At 42.8% G+C, this 19,767-nt stretch overlaps 1 protein-coding gene across 1 annotated transcript in view; it reads left to right on the top strand.

The window, feature by feature from the left end:
- LOC308308900 (leucine-rich repeat-containing G-protein coupled receptor 5-like) overlaps positions 1–11,048 on the top strand; it is a gene marked incomplete at both ends in the record, with an annotated part of 54,459 nt that extends 43,411 nt beyond the window's left edge. The window contains 7 exons of the mRNA XM_080754356.1: positions 1,232–1,303; positions 1,638–1,763; positions 1,852–1,937; positions 3,451–3,700; positions 8,510–8,649; positions 9,056–9,390; positions 10,680–11,048. Of these exons, the coding sequence (XP_080610482.1) occupies positions 1,232–1,303; positions 1,638–1,763; positions 1,852–1,937; positions 3,451–3,700; positions 8,510–8,649; positions 9,056–9,390; positions 10,680–11,048 (1,378 nt within the window). The remainder of the gene's footprint in view (positions 1–1,231; positions 1,304–1,637; positions 1,764–1,851; positions 1,938–3,450; positions 3,701–8,509; positions 8,650–9,055; positions 9,391–10,679) is intronic.
- Positions 11,049–19,767: the final 8,719 nt, after the last annotated feature.

The raw sequence follows: 19,767 nt of genomic DNA, 5'->3' as shown, positions 1-19,767 counted from the left end.
CATATTGCTACGTCCTACTTTGTCATTCTAGTATCTCATACAAAGAAGCAAAAATAGCAGATCTACAAGCTCAAAACGCATCGCGCTGCGATGCGTTTTGAGCTTGTAGATCGGCTATTTTTGCTTCTTTTGAATTGGAATCCTGAATAATTTTTTGTTCTTTTTGAATTGGAATCCTGAAATGTAACATTTTGATTTAATTTCAAATGCATTTAGTTATGTACTCATGTTAACTTTATGAACCTAAATACAAATACATTGGACATAAAAAAAAGAAATGTAATAATACTATACAAGTCATTAAGCTACTAATATAGACTGACGGAATTAAAGTACTGTAGGTAATTTTTGGAATTGTAACAGCTGTAATCAATAATATATCAGTATTCCGGTATTAACCTGCGGGCCGCATGAAGTGAAGGTGGGGGCCACATGTGGCCCCCGGGCCGCCAGTTGCCCATGTATGTGATAGATAGATAGATAGATAGATAGATAGATAGATAGATACCTTTATTATCCCACAGGGGAAATTCAGTTGCCCAGAGGCAGCACAGCAGTTAAGGTTACAAGTTACAGAGAAGTAAGAAAAAGAAAAAGAGTACTGTAGTATACAGTCAAGCACAAAAAAAGATAAATAAAACATAAAGTGTCGAAAGCTATTGCAAAAAAGAAGAAGAATATATACATAAAGTGACCACGAAACATTCAACGCTCATAAGTGACACGTCACACACACAAAAAAAGCTATACTCAAGCATAACTTAACAAACAGTGCCATAGGAGACTGTGGTGCCATAGGAGAGAGATAACAGGCAAAACGTTCATCAAAAATAAATACAAATCTCCATTCTCTAATTGTTTAGACTTCTTGAAAATTAAATAATACAGATGTTTAACAATCATTTAACTACTGCGAGCGTAGAATTAAACCAAATGGGCCCGTAAGGGACCATTTGGTTGGGACCGTAAGGGACCATTTGGTTTCATTTTATACTCTCAAGAGTAAATAACTTTATCATCCACGCACCCCTGAATGACATTGTTAATTTCTTTAGAACCTTATGCCATATTACAACCACGTAAATATGTGAATCCTATTCTTTTGAATCTTTTGAAAATAGCAAATCTACAAGCTAAATTGATCACTGAAGAATTAATCATGTCTGTCTGTCTGTCTGTTTGCGTTTCTGTGTGTCTGTGTGTGTCTTTCTGTCTGTCTGTACTCTCATAGAGACATATCATGGAACAGGTTGTCTTCAGTGGAGTCCAGTGGTTTTTCTGCTCTGCCTGCCCTCAACAAACTGTGAGAACTACACGCCATTTGATTGATTGATTGATTGATTGATTGATTGATTGACATGCTGTTTACATTTCTGACTAATAAAGTACCGGTACTTTATTAGTCAGAAATGTAAACAGCATGTGGTACAGTCTACACCAATTCATGATTTGAGGCATTTCGTTCCAAAAATGTGTTTTGCTACAATCAACCTGCTGGTGGCGTTATAACAGGCCAATGTAAAAAGGGTGCCTTGGTGGAGACAATTAGTTGAGATAAGAAGGAATGAGATAAGTCAAGTCATTTATTTCTTCCATTGTGTAATAATATCTCTCCATTCTTCTCTGTGTCTTTTCAGCGATCTCTCGTTCAATCAGCTTTCCTCCCTGCCTGTGATTGGCCTGGGCAGTCTAACTCACCTGCGATTGGCTGGAAATCGTGAGCTGACACAGCTGATACAGAGAGAGAGTTTACCTCGAGTCAGGTAGACGCCCCTTTGCACTGCATGTGCTGTGTACAATGTTTTACTCAAGTAAAAGTAGCAATACCACAATGTGTGCGTGTGTGCGCAGGTTGATGGAGGTACCTTATGCGTTCCAGTGTTGTGCATTCATCTCCTGTCTGAAGGAAGTGGAGAGAACAAAGGAACAAAACCACGGTACACAGTACACACACAGGCGTGAACGCTACTAGTACAGTGTACCCTCCAGGTAAAGCCTGATGCATTCTACAACAGTTCGGTTCGGCTGGGCTCACGTTGTTGGTGGCGAGCGGGGACTCGTTCAAGCAGAGCGTCGGCTCAGTGCTTAATTTGTAAATTACAAGTAACACGCCGTAAGGGCGAGAAGCGACCGCCAGGTCACGCAGCAATTTCCCCCAACACACACAGACACCGTTCGGTTAAACAGCTGATTGCAATTAGGAGCCGGAACTCATGAACCCGACTATATAAAGTGTAAGTGTGTGTGTGTGTGTGTGTGTGTGTGTGTGTGTGTGTGTGTGTGTGTGTGTGTGTGTGTGTGTGTGTGTGTGTGTGTGTGTGTGTGTGTGTGTACACACTGTATGTATATCTCTCTCTCTCTCTCTCTCTCTCTCTCTCTCTCTCTCTCTCTCTCTCTCTCTCTCTCTCTCTCATCAATTGTGCGTGCCTTCACTTTCGCAGACAGTGACACACAGTCACAGACAGACAGACAGACAGACATAGACCCGACAGACGTGTTGTAAACATTGAGAACTACTTTAAGATGGTGGCGAGGCGGGGCCTTTGCGTTATTTGTCCTGTGCAACTAACGTAGTGAGTGAGTTTAGTAGGAGTCAGATCACATGGCACACGGCGGGCGCAACCATTTTTCGAATTGCAAATAATAAAGTGTATTTGTGGCGACCGGTTGTGTTTATTGTCATTAGAGAGAGATTTCAGAGGTGTTTGTACCTCCTGGAAGTTGGCTCCTGTTTCTTCCAAACTACTGCTGCCTTTCACTGGCTTCACTGCTGACAGAATGAACTGCCGCATATCTGACCAACGTCTTGACCAATCACAGTAGCCAAACTAGTGTGAAAGTTACAACATCTCAGAGGCACAAAACACCCACATTTAGTTCTGATCCCGCCCAATCGAATCTCTGAATGACGTCATATTGTAGTCTGGAGGGACCCAGCAGAACCGAAGAAATGTTGTCTGTTCGGCTGTAGTATGCATTGGGCTTAAGAGGGTCTGAAACCAAATACATTAGATTGTCAAAGTGTGTGTGTGTGTGTGTGTGTGTGTGTGTGTGTGTGTGTGTGTGTGTGTGTGTGTGTGTGTGTGTGTGTGTGTGTGTGTGTGTGTGTGTGTGTGTGTGTGTGTGTGTGTGCGTGCGCGCGCGTGCGTGTTTCAGATCAGGACCTCCAAGATGAACCAACAACACACACACACACTGTCCACTGTACACCTACACCAGGTACACAGTCTACAGACACACACACACACACACACACCCCTACACCAGGTGTACAGACACGAACACACGTTGGTTGGCGGCACGATTGACATAGAACTAAAACTAAGGACATTTTCTGCATGATTTTAGTACGTTTTAGTTAGATTTGTAAACACAATACATTTTCAGTTAGTTATTTTATTTTTGTAAAGTCTTGTTTTTATTTTTATTTCAGTGTTTTTCTGTCTGCAGGTCCACTGCATACCTGTCTCCATCTCTTCAGCGGTTGGCTCCTCCGCGGAGGGGTGTGGCTCATCGCTGTGCTCTCATTGGTCGGCAACGGGCTGGTGGCGCTGTCCGTCTTTCTGCCGGCCACGGCCACCTCTCGACTGACGTCCCCCAAGCTTCTGATTGGCCTGCTGGCCCTGGTGAATGGCATGATGGGAGTTTGGACCGGATGGACGGCTGTAGTTGATGCCTGGACGTACGGTAGTTTCTGGAGGTACCGAGTAGTGTTGGGACTTCAAATCAATAACGACTAAAATTATTAATAATCATGAATTTACACTGCCCTCATAGTACTCTGACAAGGTGTAAAACTAATTAGAATTGTTTTGGGTTATAATAGTTGATATACTGTATAAGAAATGTATAAAACATTATAAAAAAGATATATATATATATATATAATATATATATATATATATATATATATATATATATATATATATATATATATATATATTTATTACCTATTAAGACTTTAAACTAGCGATTGAAAACATTGTGTTCATGAAAAGGTTTACTAAGGTAATAAAAGTGTAAAGTCCGCCCAAAACCTCATTCCCTTGTATTGAGATTACCTGTATATTGTATTGCGAACGGTAGAAGGTGGAATATCGACTTCTGCTGGGCCATTAATAGGAACAGCATGCTCTAACAGAGGCTATATGCGCAGAATGGAACAGAGCCTTCATCAAGCCCCTTTTCGACTGCAGTTTTAGCACCACACCACACCACACCACACTACACCACACCACACCGCACCACATAAAAATATCTACATTTTCCATTACACAAAAGTACCCCTATCGGTAAGAAACAAATTGGCCTTTTTAACTGTGATTATAATACAATATAAATTTGTATTACAACTATCCTAAATTATACACTACTAGAAGCTGGGCCGCCCTTCGGGCGGCCCAGCGTCTAGTCGGCGACCTGGCCAACTCGGGAACGATGTAAATAGGGAATGAATGCCCCGCCCTTTAATGCAAACCCCATTATACCCGTTTTGACCATCTGTTTGCCTGTGTCCATTTATGCCCATATATGGAGATATCTGTATCTATCTGTCGGCGTCCATTTTATGTCCATATATGGAGATCACTGCAGATATAGTTCTGGGTCCATTTTATGCCCATATATGCCCATATATGGAGATATCTGTCTATTTGCGTCCATTTTATGCCCATATATGGAGATCTCTGTATCTGTCTGTCTGTGTCCCTTTATGCCTGTATATGGAGATCTTTGTGATTCTGCGTACATTTTATGCCCATATATGCCATATATGGAGATATCTGTTTATCTGCGTCCATTTTATGCCCATATATGAGATCTCTGTTGCTTTTTGTTTGTTTCTTCTTTAAGCAGAATACGCAGCCTGCTTAAATCTGCATCATTCAAGTCATCCTCCCAGTCCCACGCTTTGTTGCTTGTCTTATGTTTGTCTTTGTTTCTTTTATTTTCTTTTTCTTTTTTGGAGCAGACCCCATGAATGCCCCACCCTTTAATGCAAACCCCAATATACCTGTTGTCATAGGTCCCGTTTTGACCATCTGTTTGCCTTTGTCCCCTTATGCCCATATATGGAGATCTCTGCACACACAGTACCGGTTGCTGAAAACTCTGATGTCAGACGCACGTCTTTGTTTCTTTTATTTTCTTTTTCTTTTTTGGAGCAGACCCCATGAATGCCCCACCCTTTAATGCAAACCCCAATATACCTGTTGTCATAGGTCCCGTTTTGACCATCTGTTTGCCTTTGTCCCCTTATGCCCATATATGGAGATCTCTGCACACACAGTACCGGTTGCTGAAAACTCTGATGTCAGACGCACGTGCCGGTGGGAAGAACGGTTCTCGAGATACGCGGATTACATACATACATACACATTCACAGAGATTTTTTGTTGACTCATGTGGCGTACGTGATGTCAGAGCCTTTTATGAAGTGATGTCACAATGAGTCAGCGCTTCCTCCGGAACAGCCTGATGTCAACAATCAGCTCCGCATAAGGAGATTCCGAACGTTTCGCGCAGGTTTCGGAAAACCGCGAGTCGGGTCGGGTCGAGGCCCGGCACTGCACTCCGCGCGGCGGCGGGGAACGCGCGTGCCGAATCTGAAGCCGGTGGGACGAACGGTTCTCGAGATACGCGGATTACAAACAAACAAACAGACAGACAGACAGAGATTTGTCGCATTTATAGATAGATAATGGATTATAACTTGTGTTTATAACACACTATAAAGTATTAATGTATTACTATGATAAATATAATACACTATAATAGATTATGATAGTGGTTATAACACAATATAATCTATTATAATGTATTACAACTATATCCTGGTGGTCTAAATGAAAAGTCAGTGAGTGATCAGTCATTATGAAGTGCTTGGCCCTGTTTTGCCTAGCTCAGACCTACTCTGGATTGGATACTTTTTAGTACCATGTTTAGTACCACTTTCACACCACTCTACCCAGGTCCTTGTAGTGGAAAACCTGGCACAAGTGGGCGGTGTGGTGTGGAGTGGTGTGGTGTGGGGCCTGTGGAAAAGGGGCTTTAGGGTTAGGATTAGGGTTAGTAACACCTGTGAAGGAAGTGAGAAGAGACCCAACTTCTCTTAAAAATGGCTGCTGTGCATATAGCCTAATAAGCACCGGGATTTGCTCTTGGATTGTTCATAAGCTTCCGGCTGCAGTTTGCCTCCCAGTGAGACGGCTCTGCCAGGTAGAGAACATCAGGGTTCGAGTTATGTGGGGGCCAATGGGGGCTTAGCCCCCATAGATAAGGTCTGGGACCCCATAGTCAAAAACCCCTATGGGGTCTCTTTTTTCCCCAAGTGTTTTTTTTTTTTTTTTTTTTTTCTCCCCTGCGCTCTCTGGCTCTCATCAACACAAACGTAACCTCTCAGTGGCATGTAGGTGCTATTTGGCTTCTATTTTCCAGGACAATTTCAAAATAAACATGTTGAATGATCGATTGTATAGATGAAAAAAATAAAATAAAGACTCTTGTTTTGAAATGCGCTTCTGTGCAGAGAGGAAATGGCTTTCATAGGACGAGCCTTTAACGTTCGTCCACTCTGTCGTCAGTGCGTATCTTGCGCCCTGATGGACTCGTGGTGAAATTAACAACACACACAGGCATAAAGGAATATAACCAACACCAAGACAAGACCATGTAGGCTATAAAGGCATTAACTCATACAGTGCCAGGCGACTTTTAGAGCAACTTTCTCACTATGGGCTTCCCTGCCAAGCGACTTTGGGCGACTTTTACTTAGAAAAAAAAACAAAAAAAAATGTTTTTTTCAAAAAAAAAATTTTGGACCCCAAAAAATGTAGTAGGCATGATAGAAATCGCGAAATTGCATGTTTAACCCCCATAGCAACCCCATCTATCAAACATGGCAGCCATCTTTGTTTACATTTTAGGAAAACATAATGGCTATTATCTCAAGAATGCCTGAACGGAATTCCAATCTTTTTTTTTTGTTTGAAAGCTGTGAACAGCCTGCACAAACATGGTGCATGATCTGTGCATGGGTGTGCATGATCTGTGCACTACAAATTACATGGAAGTCTATGGAGAGGGCTGGCACTAATGCCACTCGAGGGCATTTTTAATTGGCAGTAAGTGAGTTAAACATCGTCCTGCTCGTCTCATCGTCATTCGTCACTCTGTCAACAATTGGTGAGTGAGTCGTGGCTAAATAGAGTTGGAGTAATGATGGATGCTATGCTGCTAGCTAACACTGTAGTCCCCCCAGGAATCCGCGGAGAAAAATGCTTTATTCCGCGGAGAACAATCCTGATTCTGCGGAATTCTGTGGTGAACAATTCTTGATTCCGCGGACATTAATAAACAACCTAAAATGACCAGTTATCAAGCTAAAAATGATATAGTTCTAATAATCAAGTAAAACCCTTCATGAAATAGCTACAATTAATTGTAATTAGTGGTTAGAATAATCAAATAATCATTTTTGAGAATAAAAATCTAATATTAAATCTATTATTTTTTTAATTGTTATTGTTTTTAATAATTACTTTCTGTTGCAAAGACTATATTGTCATGCAAATTAACCAATGCCCATAGTAACCACATTTTAGAGGATAGCCTACCTACTACCTAGTATGGGTGTAATATTTATTTATTCTCTTCTGTATTAGCATTGTTATTGCCAGGACCATTATAGAGGCAGAGAGGAACTATAGATCAGGACACAGTTTCTGTCAGGAACGAATGTGGGACCGGACCAATACAGCGTCAGTGCAACTAGCAGGAGGAAGCTAAGCTATTCCCCAGGCTCTGTATGAAGTGGCCACTTGCCAGACCATGTACACATTGTTTTATAATAGTAGTAATGACTACTCCCGCCGCTCTGCTGCCACTCGCGACCGCTATTCCGCGGACGTCAGAAAAGTCCGCGAACGGCCGAGAAATCCGCGGGTGGTCGCGAATTCCGCGAAAAATTCTGCGATCGCGGAATCGCGGATTCCTGGGGGGACTAACACTGTTTTGGCTAGCGTTGTGGACACATTGTATGGGTCCTGAAAATAGCAGATCTAGAAGTTCACAACGCAGCGCGAAGCGACTCCTTGTGAGCTTGTAGATCGGCTATTTTCACTTCTACTTGTTTGGGTTTAGTTTCTCTTGGTTCACGGGCTAAAACGTTTGGGAAGCAATACCATAATGCTTGCTGTAGTAGAACAGTGGTGTAAAATTAAGTAGATAACTGAAAAGCTTTTGGAACTGAATGATTATATGATACTGGTGTTGTCTGTCTGTTGGAGTGTTGGTACCAAGAATTCCATCTACTATAACTATATAGACTATCTTGCTGGCTGGTGCATGTGGAAAGGGGAGCTTCGCGCGCGTGCATGACCCCCCCCATGTAGGGCCCCCATAGTTCTGGGAGTATAACTCGAACACTGGAGAACATGACTCGGATGGCCTTACCTTTGTTTATAATGTGTGCAGGTATGGATGGCCTTACCTTTGTTTATAATGTGTGCAGGTATGGAGCGCGCTGGGAGAACAGCTTCCTGTGCGGGCTGAGTGGCTTCCTGTCTGTGTTCTCCTCTGAAACGGCCCTCTTCCTGTTAACCCTTGCTGCTCTGGAGAGGAGCAGAGCACGCAACACACTCACTCAGAAAGGTACGGATGCATGCACCCGCACGCTCACACACACACACACACACACACACACACACACACACACACACACACACACACACACACACACACACACACACAAAGGTATGGATGTGGACACATAATGTACACACAGGCAGGTATGGACTTTTTTTGGACTGCTTTAAACCAACATTTAAAAAAAGATCTATCAGTTTACCAGTGGTGGACAAGTACACAACCCCAGTATTATAGTATTAAAAAAAACTCATTTATTATTATATTATAAATTATTATAATATAATTATATTATATATACTGTATATATAATCTGTCTTTCTCTCTCTCTCTCTCTCTCTGTCTGTCTCTCTCTCCCCTCCAGTCTCTCCCTCTCTCTCTCCTCTCTCCCTCCATCTGTCCATCTGCGCTTGTTTCCTGTTGGGTTTCGCGGCGACTCTGCCCCCTCTGCTGGCCGAGGACGGAACCACCTCCCTGTGCCTGCCTCTGTTCTCGCTCTCCTCATGTCTGTCCTCCTCTCTCTCCCTGCTCCTGCTCAACTCGCTGTGCTTCCTGCTCATGACGCTGGCCTACGTGCACGCGTACGTGCACGCGTACCGCGCCTGCGACGGCGCCGGCGGTTCGAGCCCCCGGGAGGAGGAGGAGGAGGCCGCGATGACGCGTCACGTGGCCTTCCTGATCTTCTCCAACTTTGTTCTCTTCCTGCCTGTGGCGTTCCTCTCCTTGTCCTCCCTGCTGCACCTCAAGGTTAGTAGGCATTTGTTTTAATATTTTTTTAATTATTTTTTATAAAAATTGTATTTTTTTTTTTTGTTTTTTTGTTTTTTTCAATTTCTGTTTAGTTTTATTTCGTTTTTAACCACTCAACTCAAACCCTCAACACTAAACACAAATGTTCTTGGACAGCTTTTTTTCCACAACAAATCTCTTCGACAAAAATAGTTGCGATGAGTTATGAGCTTGTTGTTCCCCCCACGTGGTGTTTGTTAGTTTAGATCGGCCATTTTTACTACTTCTTAAACATTTGTTTTGTAATTTATGGAATTTATTTGTTTTTTTTTATTTATTTATGTAATTATTATTTATTTATTTATTTATTTTTTATCCCACAATTTTGTAACCCATTTTTCACCCGGTGCCAATTGCCTAAGCTGTAATCCTGGGTGCTGCTCTCCCTCTGCCAACCTGGGGAGGGCCCCGAACTGAGCTCATGCTTCCTTCACTGCATGAGGAGTGAGCAGGCCGCTTCTTATCACCTGACAGGGGCGATTTTTCCCGGTATGATAGCACGTGGAAGGAACACGTTATTCCAACCAGTTCCTTTCCCCTCCCATCATGTGCTTCGGCTGACCAGGGGAGGCAGTAGGCCTATAGAGACCAGGATTACTTTTGCAAGGAGCTCACGAAAAGACATGCACTCAGCTCAGAGCCATAACCACGCCCCGAGACCAGTATTACTGCATGTTTTTTGTGAGGGTATCTACCCTAGGGTTACACGGGGAGAACATGGAAACTCCTCACAGAAAGGCCCTTTCGCCAACCCTACCTATGGTTTGGGCACTGATGACGCGGAGGAGAGAACACGCCCCCAGCATCCCCGGGGAATCAAACCCGGGACCTTCTAGCTGTGTATTCCTTCTAGCTACCAACTGCGCCTCTGTGCCCCCTGAATTTGTTTTTAATTCAAGCATGCATTCATTGCATTTTTAGGATTCTTAAATAATAATAATAGCGAAATATAGGAAACTGAACAAAAGTAATATTTATCCGTGACACATAAAAATGTGTCCGCAACCCACAAAATGGGTCCTGACCCACTGTTTGGGAACTACTGTATTGTGCTAAATGCCCTAAATTGTAACTGTAAATTGTAATTGTAAATTGTAAAGTAGTTGTAATTGTAAATTGTAAATTGTAAATTGTAATTTGTAATTTGTAATTTGTAATTGTAAATTGTAATGTAGTTGTAATTGTAAATTGTAAATTGTAATTGTAAATTGTAATGTAGTTGTAATTGTAAATTGTAATGTGCACAGCTGGAGGCCGTAAAAGGAGCACTCCTCCTGGTGGTGGCGCTGCCCGCCTGCATCAACCCGCTGCTGTACCTGCTGTTCACCCCGCTGGCCCGCGACGACCTGCAGAGGGCGCTGATGGAGCGCTCTCCGGGAGCCCTGACCAGGAGGACCACGCAGCGAGGAGGAGGAGGCCTCGGGCCGTTGGGTTGGCTGTACAGCGACGGAGGGGGAGGGGGAGGAGGAGGGGGCGAGGAGGCGGAGAAGAGGTCGTGCGACTCGACGCAAGCGCTCGTGGAGGTGGGCGGGGCCACGGAGGAGGAAGAGGAGGGGGGCGAGAGAGGAGGACGGGAAGTACGGCGGCCCGTGGCGTTTGTTGTCACTTGTCACTAGAATGAGATACACACACACACACACACACTGCACACATATACTGTGTGCGCGCGCATATACGCGCATGCACATGCACAACTATTAGTACTGTATAGGGCTGGCTGATATCGCCATTAATTCAAGCTTTTGCCTCGATTACGATTAATGAACGATCATGTATAAAAAAAAAGGCAGATCTACAAGCTCACAACGTTTTCCAAATATGTTTGGTAAATATGCTTCTAAATATGGGTACAGTATATTCTGATATATTAATTGCCCAATCCTAATACAGTATTATGGAATAAGAATTGAGACTTTTTAATTCCCTTTAGCTCCTTACAGCTATACCTTTTTTTACAATAATATGTTGTCATAGATGTATGATAGAGTACGTTATTATAGTATAACTTATAGAATTGGGGTGGTTGTATTTGTTCTCCCCGTTTCTTCTTTTGAGACCTAGAGTCTGTGTTTATGTTTGGACACGGCCTTTGACACAATCCTGGTTCTGGTTTGACATGAATTTTGACCGTAAGATTTCTCCCCTGAACAAGCAGGGGGGCTCTATTAGCTTAGTGGTAAAACATGTCAGCCCCACCCTGGTTCAGATCCAGGGTAGAACATGGAACTTCACATAATGTATCTTTAACACTAATACAGTATAAAGAATGAGTCTCATCTCGTTGCCTTGTTAACTGTCACGAAAACGTCTAATGAGTTTGTAGATTTTCTGTTTTTTGGATCGTTTGGGGCAATGTTTTTCTTTTTTTCATCAAACATTTTTTTTAAAAATGTTAAAAATAATTTGCCTAATGACATGGCCCAAAATAGGGATGCCAGGTTGTCAAGGGGTTAAATCAACGTTTCTTAAAGTGCAGAGGTCCAGGGACCCTTATGGTTCCTTTGGGGGTTTCCAAATGGACCCTTTCATAGGTCAGTTCGCTAATAGAACCAAATAACACCCTGATGTATGAGATTCCTTGAAATTAAAGGTGACTTCTCAGAGTATATAACCCAGGGTACTATGAGATGTGTGCATTTCTCGGGCACGTCCCGTTTTGCCGACGTAGCGTTAAGGCGACGTAGCGATAAGGCGAAATACAGGTTTGTAGTGGTAGTAGCTAGGCTACCGATAAGGCTCAATCAATCAATCAATGTGTGTGTGTGCGCTGCTGCACTATGATCAGGATACAGAACGAATTGGAGTTCTGTTTAACGTGTGTGCTGTGCTGTGTTTAGGCTGACCTAGGATCAGATTCAGGTCCGTTATTAGCCGCGAGGCAGCGACATGAAGAATGGCTGTGTAACTGTGAGATGATAATGCTGGATCAGATTTACAGCGGAGAAAAAAGAGCTTGGTGCGTGCGTAATGCATGCGTGATGCGTAGCAGCTACTCCTGCTGTCGCCTGTCAGGCTGATTAGAAAGCACTCGCCTACAAGTTAAACCATGACAAACAAACCGAAAATGACTTAGCCTACCTCTGTTGATAGAAAATAGCCTAAAAGTATTCAGAGCCTTTCCAACAGGGTAGCCTCCTTTTTTTTAAATTGGAATGGAATGGAAATTTGCATGTCGCCTTATTGGCACGGCAGAAAAGCGTGAATGGAAATGTGCATGTCGCCCTATCAGTACTGTTGGAGACCCCGTTAGTACATTTGCCCCTGTTAGTCCACTTCGCCTTATCGCTACGTCGCCAAAACGGGATTTCACCCATTTCTCCACATAGCCCTTGTATTTGATGTGCCTTCCACCGAGCTCCTTGATCCCATCGATCAGTTTCCTCAGTTTGGAGCCGGTCTTGATCCCAGAGATCTGAAAGACACGCTTACCGGTAATGTGTATTTGTTAAAATAAGTCTTAATATACTGATAGTAATCATTGCTATAGTGTTTGTTCAGCAACGGGGGTCTCTCATGTCTCTCTAGCTCTTTGGTAAACAGAATATAAATGTTCAGGTCAGGTTGTCAATTTCATCCAATCCAGAGAGAGAACTGGATAAATAAGTGAAATTGGAAGTGATGACACAAAGAAATGAGCAGATGAAATTGGAACTGGGAACACTATAAAAATGAAGCTGATAAATGGGTAGTCTCTCCTGCTGAAATTGGCAACCCTGTTAAGAAAGGAGTTTAGCCGCACATTCGTAGCTGCCGATGCAAACTTTTTTTATTGGGACACAGAGAGAAGTGGACCAACGTTTCGAGTAATAAGAATAATGGTCAAAGAGACAATATTAAATACCCGAGCCAAGTAGTGGAAAAATACTGGGAAGCGCTGGAGCGCACGCACAGGTGAACACTCAGAATTACATCAATACAATAAAAATGTCTAATTCAAATGGCCCAATAATAATACATACATGTATATACAGGTTTCTGGTCCACGTTACACTGATAAAACTAGATGCGTGCCGTGCGCAGGGTCCGTACCAAAATTAGCCAATGAAACCAGCGCTCCCCAAAACAACAGGTTTGGGGATTGGACGGAATTGATTACATGATAAAGTCAGCTGTGCATTTAGTCTCAATGTTTGTAAACAAGAAACCTGTCTATGCAAAGCCTAAAACGAATAACTGCTGAAGCAGAATAACAAGCATAAAGAGAATCACAAAAGAAATGAATAATAGAATGGTGCGTGCGTAATGCATGCGTGATGCCAGAATGTACCAAAAATAATAATGCAGTATAATACAAGAAACATACTCATTTACAGTATAAACACATTAAATTGGCAACCCTACCTGAACATGTCTTTTCTGTTTACCAAAGAGCCGGAGACATGGAGAGACGGGGAGAGCCGTGTTACTGAACAAACACTCTTAATGACGACCATCACAATATAGAGCTTTAACCTTTTAACAAAACACTTTTTGTTTTAACCAAAAGAAATATCACTTATAACACATGTTTAAAGGGTTAGAGAAGCACAGGGTTAAAGAGACATTGCACCTGTGTGTTAGAATTGTGATGTTTGTGTGAGTTTCTCCACCCTGCGTGCACACATCACGCTGCACACGGGTTCACCTTGTGCTAGTCTGGGATCACTTCACTTTTTGAGGTTTGATCCGGTCGGGAGAGGAAACCACTTTACGTCATGTTGTATTACTCAAAGGACTACAATTTGCCGGAACTATCAAACCGGATTCAGTTTTAACCCAAAGTAATTCCCCCGCGCTCAAGGACATACCTTTAGGGCCTACCTAATAAACTCCTTGATGCGGAGTAGTTTTGCTTTTGAAAAAATCGTTTGGTATAAGCATCTTTTAGTCCAACTTTTAGCGACTGGCAAGACTACACTAGGGTACTCGAGCATTTTAATAGGGATTGGGGAAACAAACGGGGGGGAAACAAATCAAAGCGACACCGCTTCTTGTAGTGGTTTCCGCGCTTTAGGCGGAAACCAAACGGCCTGTTGTGAACTTCTCTCAGAAAGCCTGGTGGGCGAGGTTACCTTGTGCAGGCATTGAACCATGTATGTGTGTGCGTGCTGTGCGTACTTGTGTTACTATAGCTGTGCTGGCTAAATGGCTCTACTGGTTGGTCGAATTTGAGAAATGGAAATTTTGAGGACACAAAACATCCCCCCAGCCCCATCCGACAGTGGACATAAAATGACCTGTTGCTTTCAGAGGCTCTCGTTACAATGTCAATTCCATCCGATTATTTCCTTTTTGTAAACTATTGTAAAATATTAGTGAATGTTTGTGTATGTTAACCTGCAAAAGTGATATTTCCATTATGTAAAACATATACTGTTGTATATATAAACACTGTTTCTAGTACTATACTGTTGGCTCTGTTTATTTTATTTCAATGTGTGTCTAATGTTGTTGTTTTTTTCTTTCTTTCTTTTTTCATTTTGTAGACTCACCCAACATTATTATGGAGAAGAGAGCTTGAATATAGAACTAGAAGCAGTAACAAAGACAGTAACAAAGTACATTTACTGTACTTAAGTTATACTTATTGTATTTGTATGTTAATTTTACCCTCTATATGATGACCAATAATGCAAAACATTCACAAATATACTGAATGTACTAAATGCTATTACTGCATCAAATTACTAATTTAAAGTTAAAGTACTGGATTATTGCTTAAGTAGTTGTAAGTACATTTTCCTTCCTGTATTGAAATTGAGACATTTTACAATAAAATTCAAAGATCTTTCAGAAATGTTCATGAAACATATCTGCAAGCTCACACCAAGTAACATTCAACTACTTATTGCACATTCAATAAATCCAGACCCTCGCTCTGTACAGACTGAGTGGCTTTGAAGGGAATGAAACTTTCTAGGACAGCAGCCCCATACAAGATGGTCCATGGTGTGGGAGGGTGTAGGTAGATGGAGGTACAGTAGGTGAAGCACATTGTCACCTTTTTCTTTTTTTTTCTTTTTTTTAAACTTTGTTTATTTGATTTTCAAATGAAGCATTTAAGGCAAGAAAGTGGTACAACAATAAGAATAGCTGCTTCTTTTTGTACAGACATCAAATATACAACAGTGGTATAAGGGTTGCAATTTTTCACCCAAAATAACAGTAAAAAAATATATACATGAGATCAAGAGAATATGTTTACAGACAAGAGTACAAAGAGGCAAGACAACCAAAAAAAAACAAGAACAAAAAATAACATCAGTCGAACAACATATATCCACATCTATGAAATCCATATAATCCGCATAGCAGGACAACACACCCAACACAGCAAACCCATCATATAAGAACTCCAGTGGACCTCATGCATCCTCATAGTAGGTCCTCAATCAGAGATGGTGTAGTGTTCTCATGCAGTGTAGGGAACTGTCACTTAACACCAAGTTAAACCACAGCCAATGAAGACAGAGTCCGTGTAAGATATGACCATTTACTTTGGCACTTCTTCAATGACATGACGGTGAAAACTGTAAAATAATAAACAATACAAACATTCAGTGTGTGTGTTCTTAACTAGCAGCATTACATACATTTCAGAGTAAAAATGAAACCAGTTAAGTAGCAGATTCACAGGGCACACTTCAAAGTGACCAGTTAATTGGCTATTCACACTTCAAAGTGATTAGCAACATGATATACACCTGTGCACTAGGCACTGCTCTGCAGACAGCAGCAAACATGGTCAAATAATTAACTTCCAAATACAACATAAATATTCACAAAAACGTCACATAATGGTCACAGAAAGTTAGCACAACTGAAATTAACTACACAACTTACAGCATTGCCTCTAAAATGCTTCCAAGTGGGTTAGAAGGGGTTTTCAGGCTCACAGCCCTAAACAGGTCTGTCTCTCTGTGAACTGCTGCATCAAAATGGTACTGACAGGAAGTGGCTCTGGCCACATGCAAAAGGAGCTTTCAAAATAAAATGTACTGAAACAGAGCTTCACAATAAAGTACTCACAAGCCTTTCTCATGTAAATAGAAATACAAACATGTTGCATAGAATTACTTCAGGTAAAAATAAATAATATAAATTGAACATTTGCTTAAAGCAACACACTCCCCGTCTGACCTATGTGAGGTCACTATTAACTTGTGGGAGTCAATGACAGTCTCTAGATCAGCCGTTGGGTAGCAGCAGTACGATTTCTGCAACTGGTCTCAGAAAGGTCTTTATATTGCCTTGTCCATCCTTTCCCAGGAACGTGGCAGTGATCCCTTAGGCCAACTGTTGCAGGTGGTCTGCTTGTCCCTGTGTAGAACTAGGTCTCCTACTTGTAGGTGTGGCAAGGAAGGTAAGTATTCATCGCTCGAGGGGGTCCATAACTGGTTTGCCAGAGCAAGTGGCATTGACGGTGAAAGGATGAAGGGGTTTTGTGAATCTGTAGGTTGAGGTAGGAGTGGATTTGCATTCATGATAGCGATCAATTCTGCCATTAGTGTGCAAAGTACTGTTAAGCGAAAGCTCTGCTGGAGAAGTGTGGAATCAATGGAGATGGAGAAGCGTTGGAAGCAGGGAAGTATTGGTTTCTTAAGGTGAGTAGAACAGGTCTGTACTTGTGGTCGGATTTCTAAATCCTTTTCAGGTTCAATTATGTTGAATGCATTGTTTGTTTCAGCTTTCTCTGCAGGTGGCTGAAGTAGGACGGAGGGTCTGGTGGACCAGGGAGACTGCACCAGGCAGGATGCAGGTAAGGATCTTGCAGGTAAGGACTGATGGATACATTGGACATGATCTTGGACGTACACTTGCTCTGTCTCTTTGACATGTATGAAGCTTGTGCTGCGTTGTGAAGTTGCATGGCAACCATATTCCAACACGTTGGTCTTGAACGTGTTGACCATCGGCTTGTGTACACTGTCCGAGCACACCTCCCCTATTACCACCCAGCCCAGGTCCAGACGTTGGGCGAAGGGAGCATGGTGTGGTCCGTTGACCTGTTGCCTGACCTTGTGTGCCCTGATGACGTCTCTTCCAAGTAACAAAAGTATTTCTGCTTCTGGGTCTAATTCAGGGATGTGCTTGGCAATGTGCTGAAGATGAGGCTGGTGTATCACTGCGCTCGGTTTGGGAATCTCTGAACGATTGTTTAGGATCTCTTGACATTCAAGGAGTGGTGGGAGAGAGATGACAGTTTTGCCATCCAGGGACTCAATCTGGAATCCCTTTCCCAATCTGCCAGATTTTTCAGTAATGCCTGAACAAGTTCTGAGGTCGTACGAGAGTGGTTTGCTCTCCACACTGAACAGCTTGAAGAACTCTGGTCTGGCTAAGGAACGATTGCTCTGTTCGTCCAGAATTACATAGGCTTTGATTGCCTGGTCCTTTGCACCCTTGGGGTACACCTTTGTGAGGCAAATCTTTGAACATGAGCGACTCCACTCCCCTGGACCACACACTTCTGTGCAGCTTGTTTCTACCACAGCCGTGTGAGGCTGCTCTTCTCCCTCCCCGCCGTTCACTTGTGACGGTGAAGTAGGCATGTTGGTTTCAGGAGATGGGCCAGGATGCATGGCCGCATCATGATTGGGGCTGTCACATTCCAAGCACTTCACAACAGAATTGCAGTCCTTGGCCATGTGGGAGGTTGATGAACAGCATTTAAAACATATGCCTCTCTCCTTCAGGAAGGCCTTTCTGTCGTCGAGGGATTTGTGTCTAAATGCTCTGCATCTTTTGAGAGGATGCATCATGTTGTGTATTGGACAGTTTTTGTTAGGGTCCTCGTTGGGTGTAGAAACATCTGTTTGGTGAACTGAGATGGGTTTGTTGGTGTTGAAGTTGCTGTCTTGATACATGAAGCTAGGGTCATTTCGCTTCTTTGCCTCATAGCATACAAAGTCACAAAAATAATCAAAGGGAGGGAAGCGACCGTGGTGGTCTTCTTTATAGAAAGACCCAGAAGACAGCCAGTTTTCTTGAAGTGCAAACGGAAGCTTCTGCACAATTGGTCCAATTCCGCGCGGGGTGTCGAGGTACGACAGACCGGAGAGGTAGCCATCCTCCTTGGCTCCTTGGATCTCCATAAGCAGATCCCCTAGTTCACGTAATTTGACGTAGTCTTTCGCTGAGATGTTTGGGAAACTGTCCAGCCGCTGAAACAGTGACCTTTCAATAATTTCGGGAGCAGCATAACAGTCACGCAGTCTCTCCCATGCTTTCTGTAATGCTCGGTTGGGGTTGCCAACATGTACTGAGCGTATGCGTCTCACTTGTTCTCTAGATTCCTTTCCCAGCCATTTAGTCATGAGGTCTAATTCTTGAATTGGTGTGAGGTTAACTTCACCTGCTGCACTGGTGAATGAGGAGAACCATGCAAGGTAATTCTCAGGCTTATCATCGAACTGGTACATACCTGCGTTGACAAGGTCTCGTCGTGCCAAATACTGTGCCAATGTCTCAGCTGGAGGTGGCGTGCTAGCTGTGCGATTATGTTGGGGGACATAGGGAGAAGCATGGATGTTCGTGGAGTCATTCACTGTTTTAACTCCAGGCGTCATCTTAGCTCTCGACGGGTCGGATAAGTATTTATTTTCAACTTTCACGGACTTTGGTGAGTATGTATTGTCGACCTTTACCGACTTTGGCTCGCTGCTAATGGGTAGTTGTGGAACCTCATGTACAGATACGAAGCTGTCATGTGACTGTGCATCGTGTGGGGAGTGTTTTTGCAAGTCAATTTGAGATAATACATAGTCACTGGTGCGTTCCATTTTGACCTTTTCTGATTCAGATTCCTCTATTTCGTCTACAAGATCCATCGCTTCAGCACGTTCCCACACTTGTGCCTCCGCTACTGCTGCGTCAGCTTCTCTATGTAATGTTAGTACTTCCAACTCTGTGTCTATCCGTGCCGTTTCCAACTGACTTTGTGCATCTTGTGTTATTTTTTCCGCCTCTCGTGTTAACCTCTCTGCCTCTCTGGCAGCCTTTTCCATTTTTAATTTAGCCTCTTGTGTCCCATATTGTGCTCTCACTTTGGCTGCTTCGGCTTTGGCTCGGGCACGGGCTGCACTTCCTGATGACGATGTTGTCCTGCCGCTCCCAGCGCTGGACGCCTTGCTGCTTGCTTTTGTAGCCATCTTGTCACTCCACTTGAAAACTTCCAGTGCTGCTTTTTCACTGTAGTGTTCTCATGCAGTGTAGGGAACTGTCACTTAACACCAAGTTAAACCACAGCCAATGAAGACAGAGTCCGTGTAAGATATGACCATTTACTTTGGCACTTCTTCAATGACATGACGGTGAAAACTGTAAAATAATAAACAATACAAACATTCAGTGTGT

This window comes from Nannobrachium achirus (assembly GCF_963921795.1).
Source record: "Nannobrachium achirus genome assembly, chromosome: 23".
NCBI lineage: Eukaryota > Metazoa > Chordata > Actinopteri > Myctophiformes > Myctophidae > Nannobrachium > Nannobrachium achirus.
The sequence above is the reverse complement of the archived record's forward strand: the minus strand, read 5'-3'. Positions and strand labels throughout refer to the sequence as shown.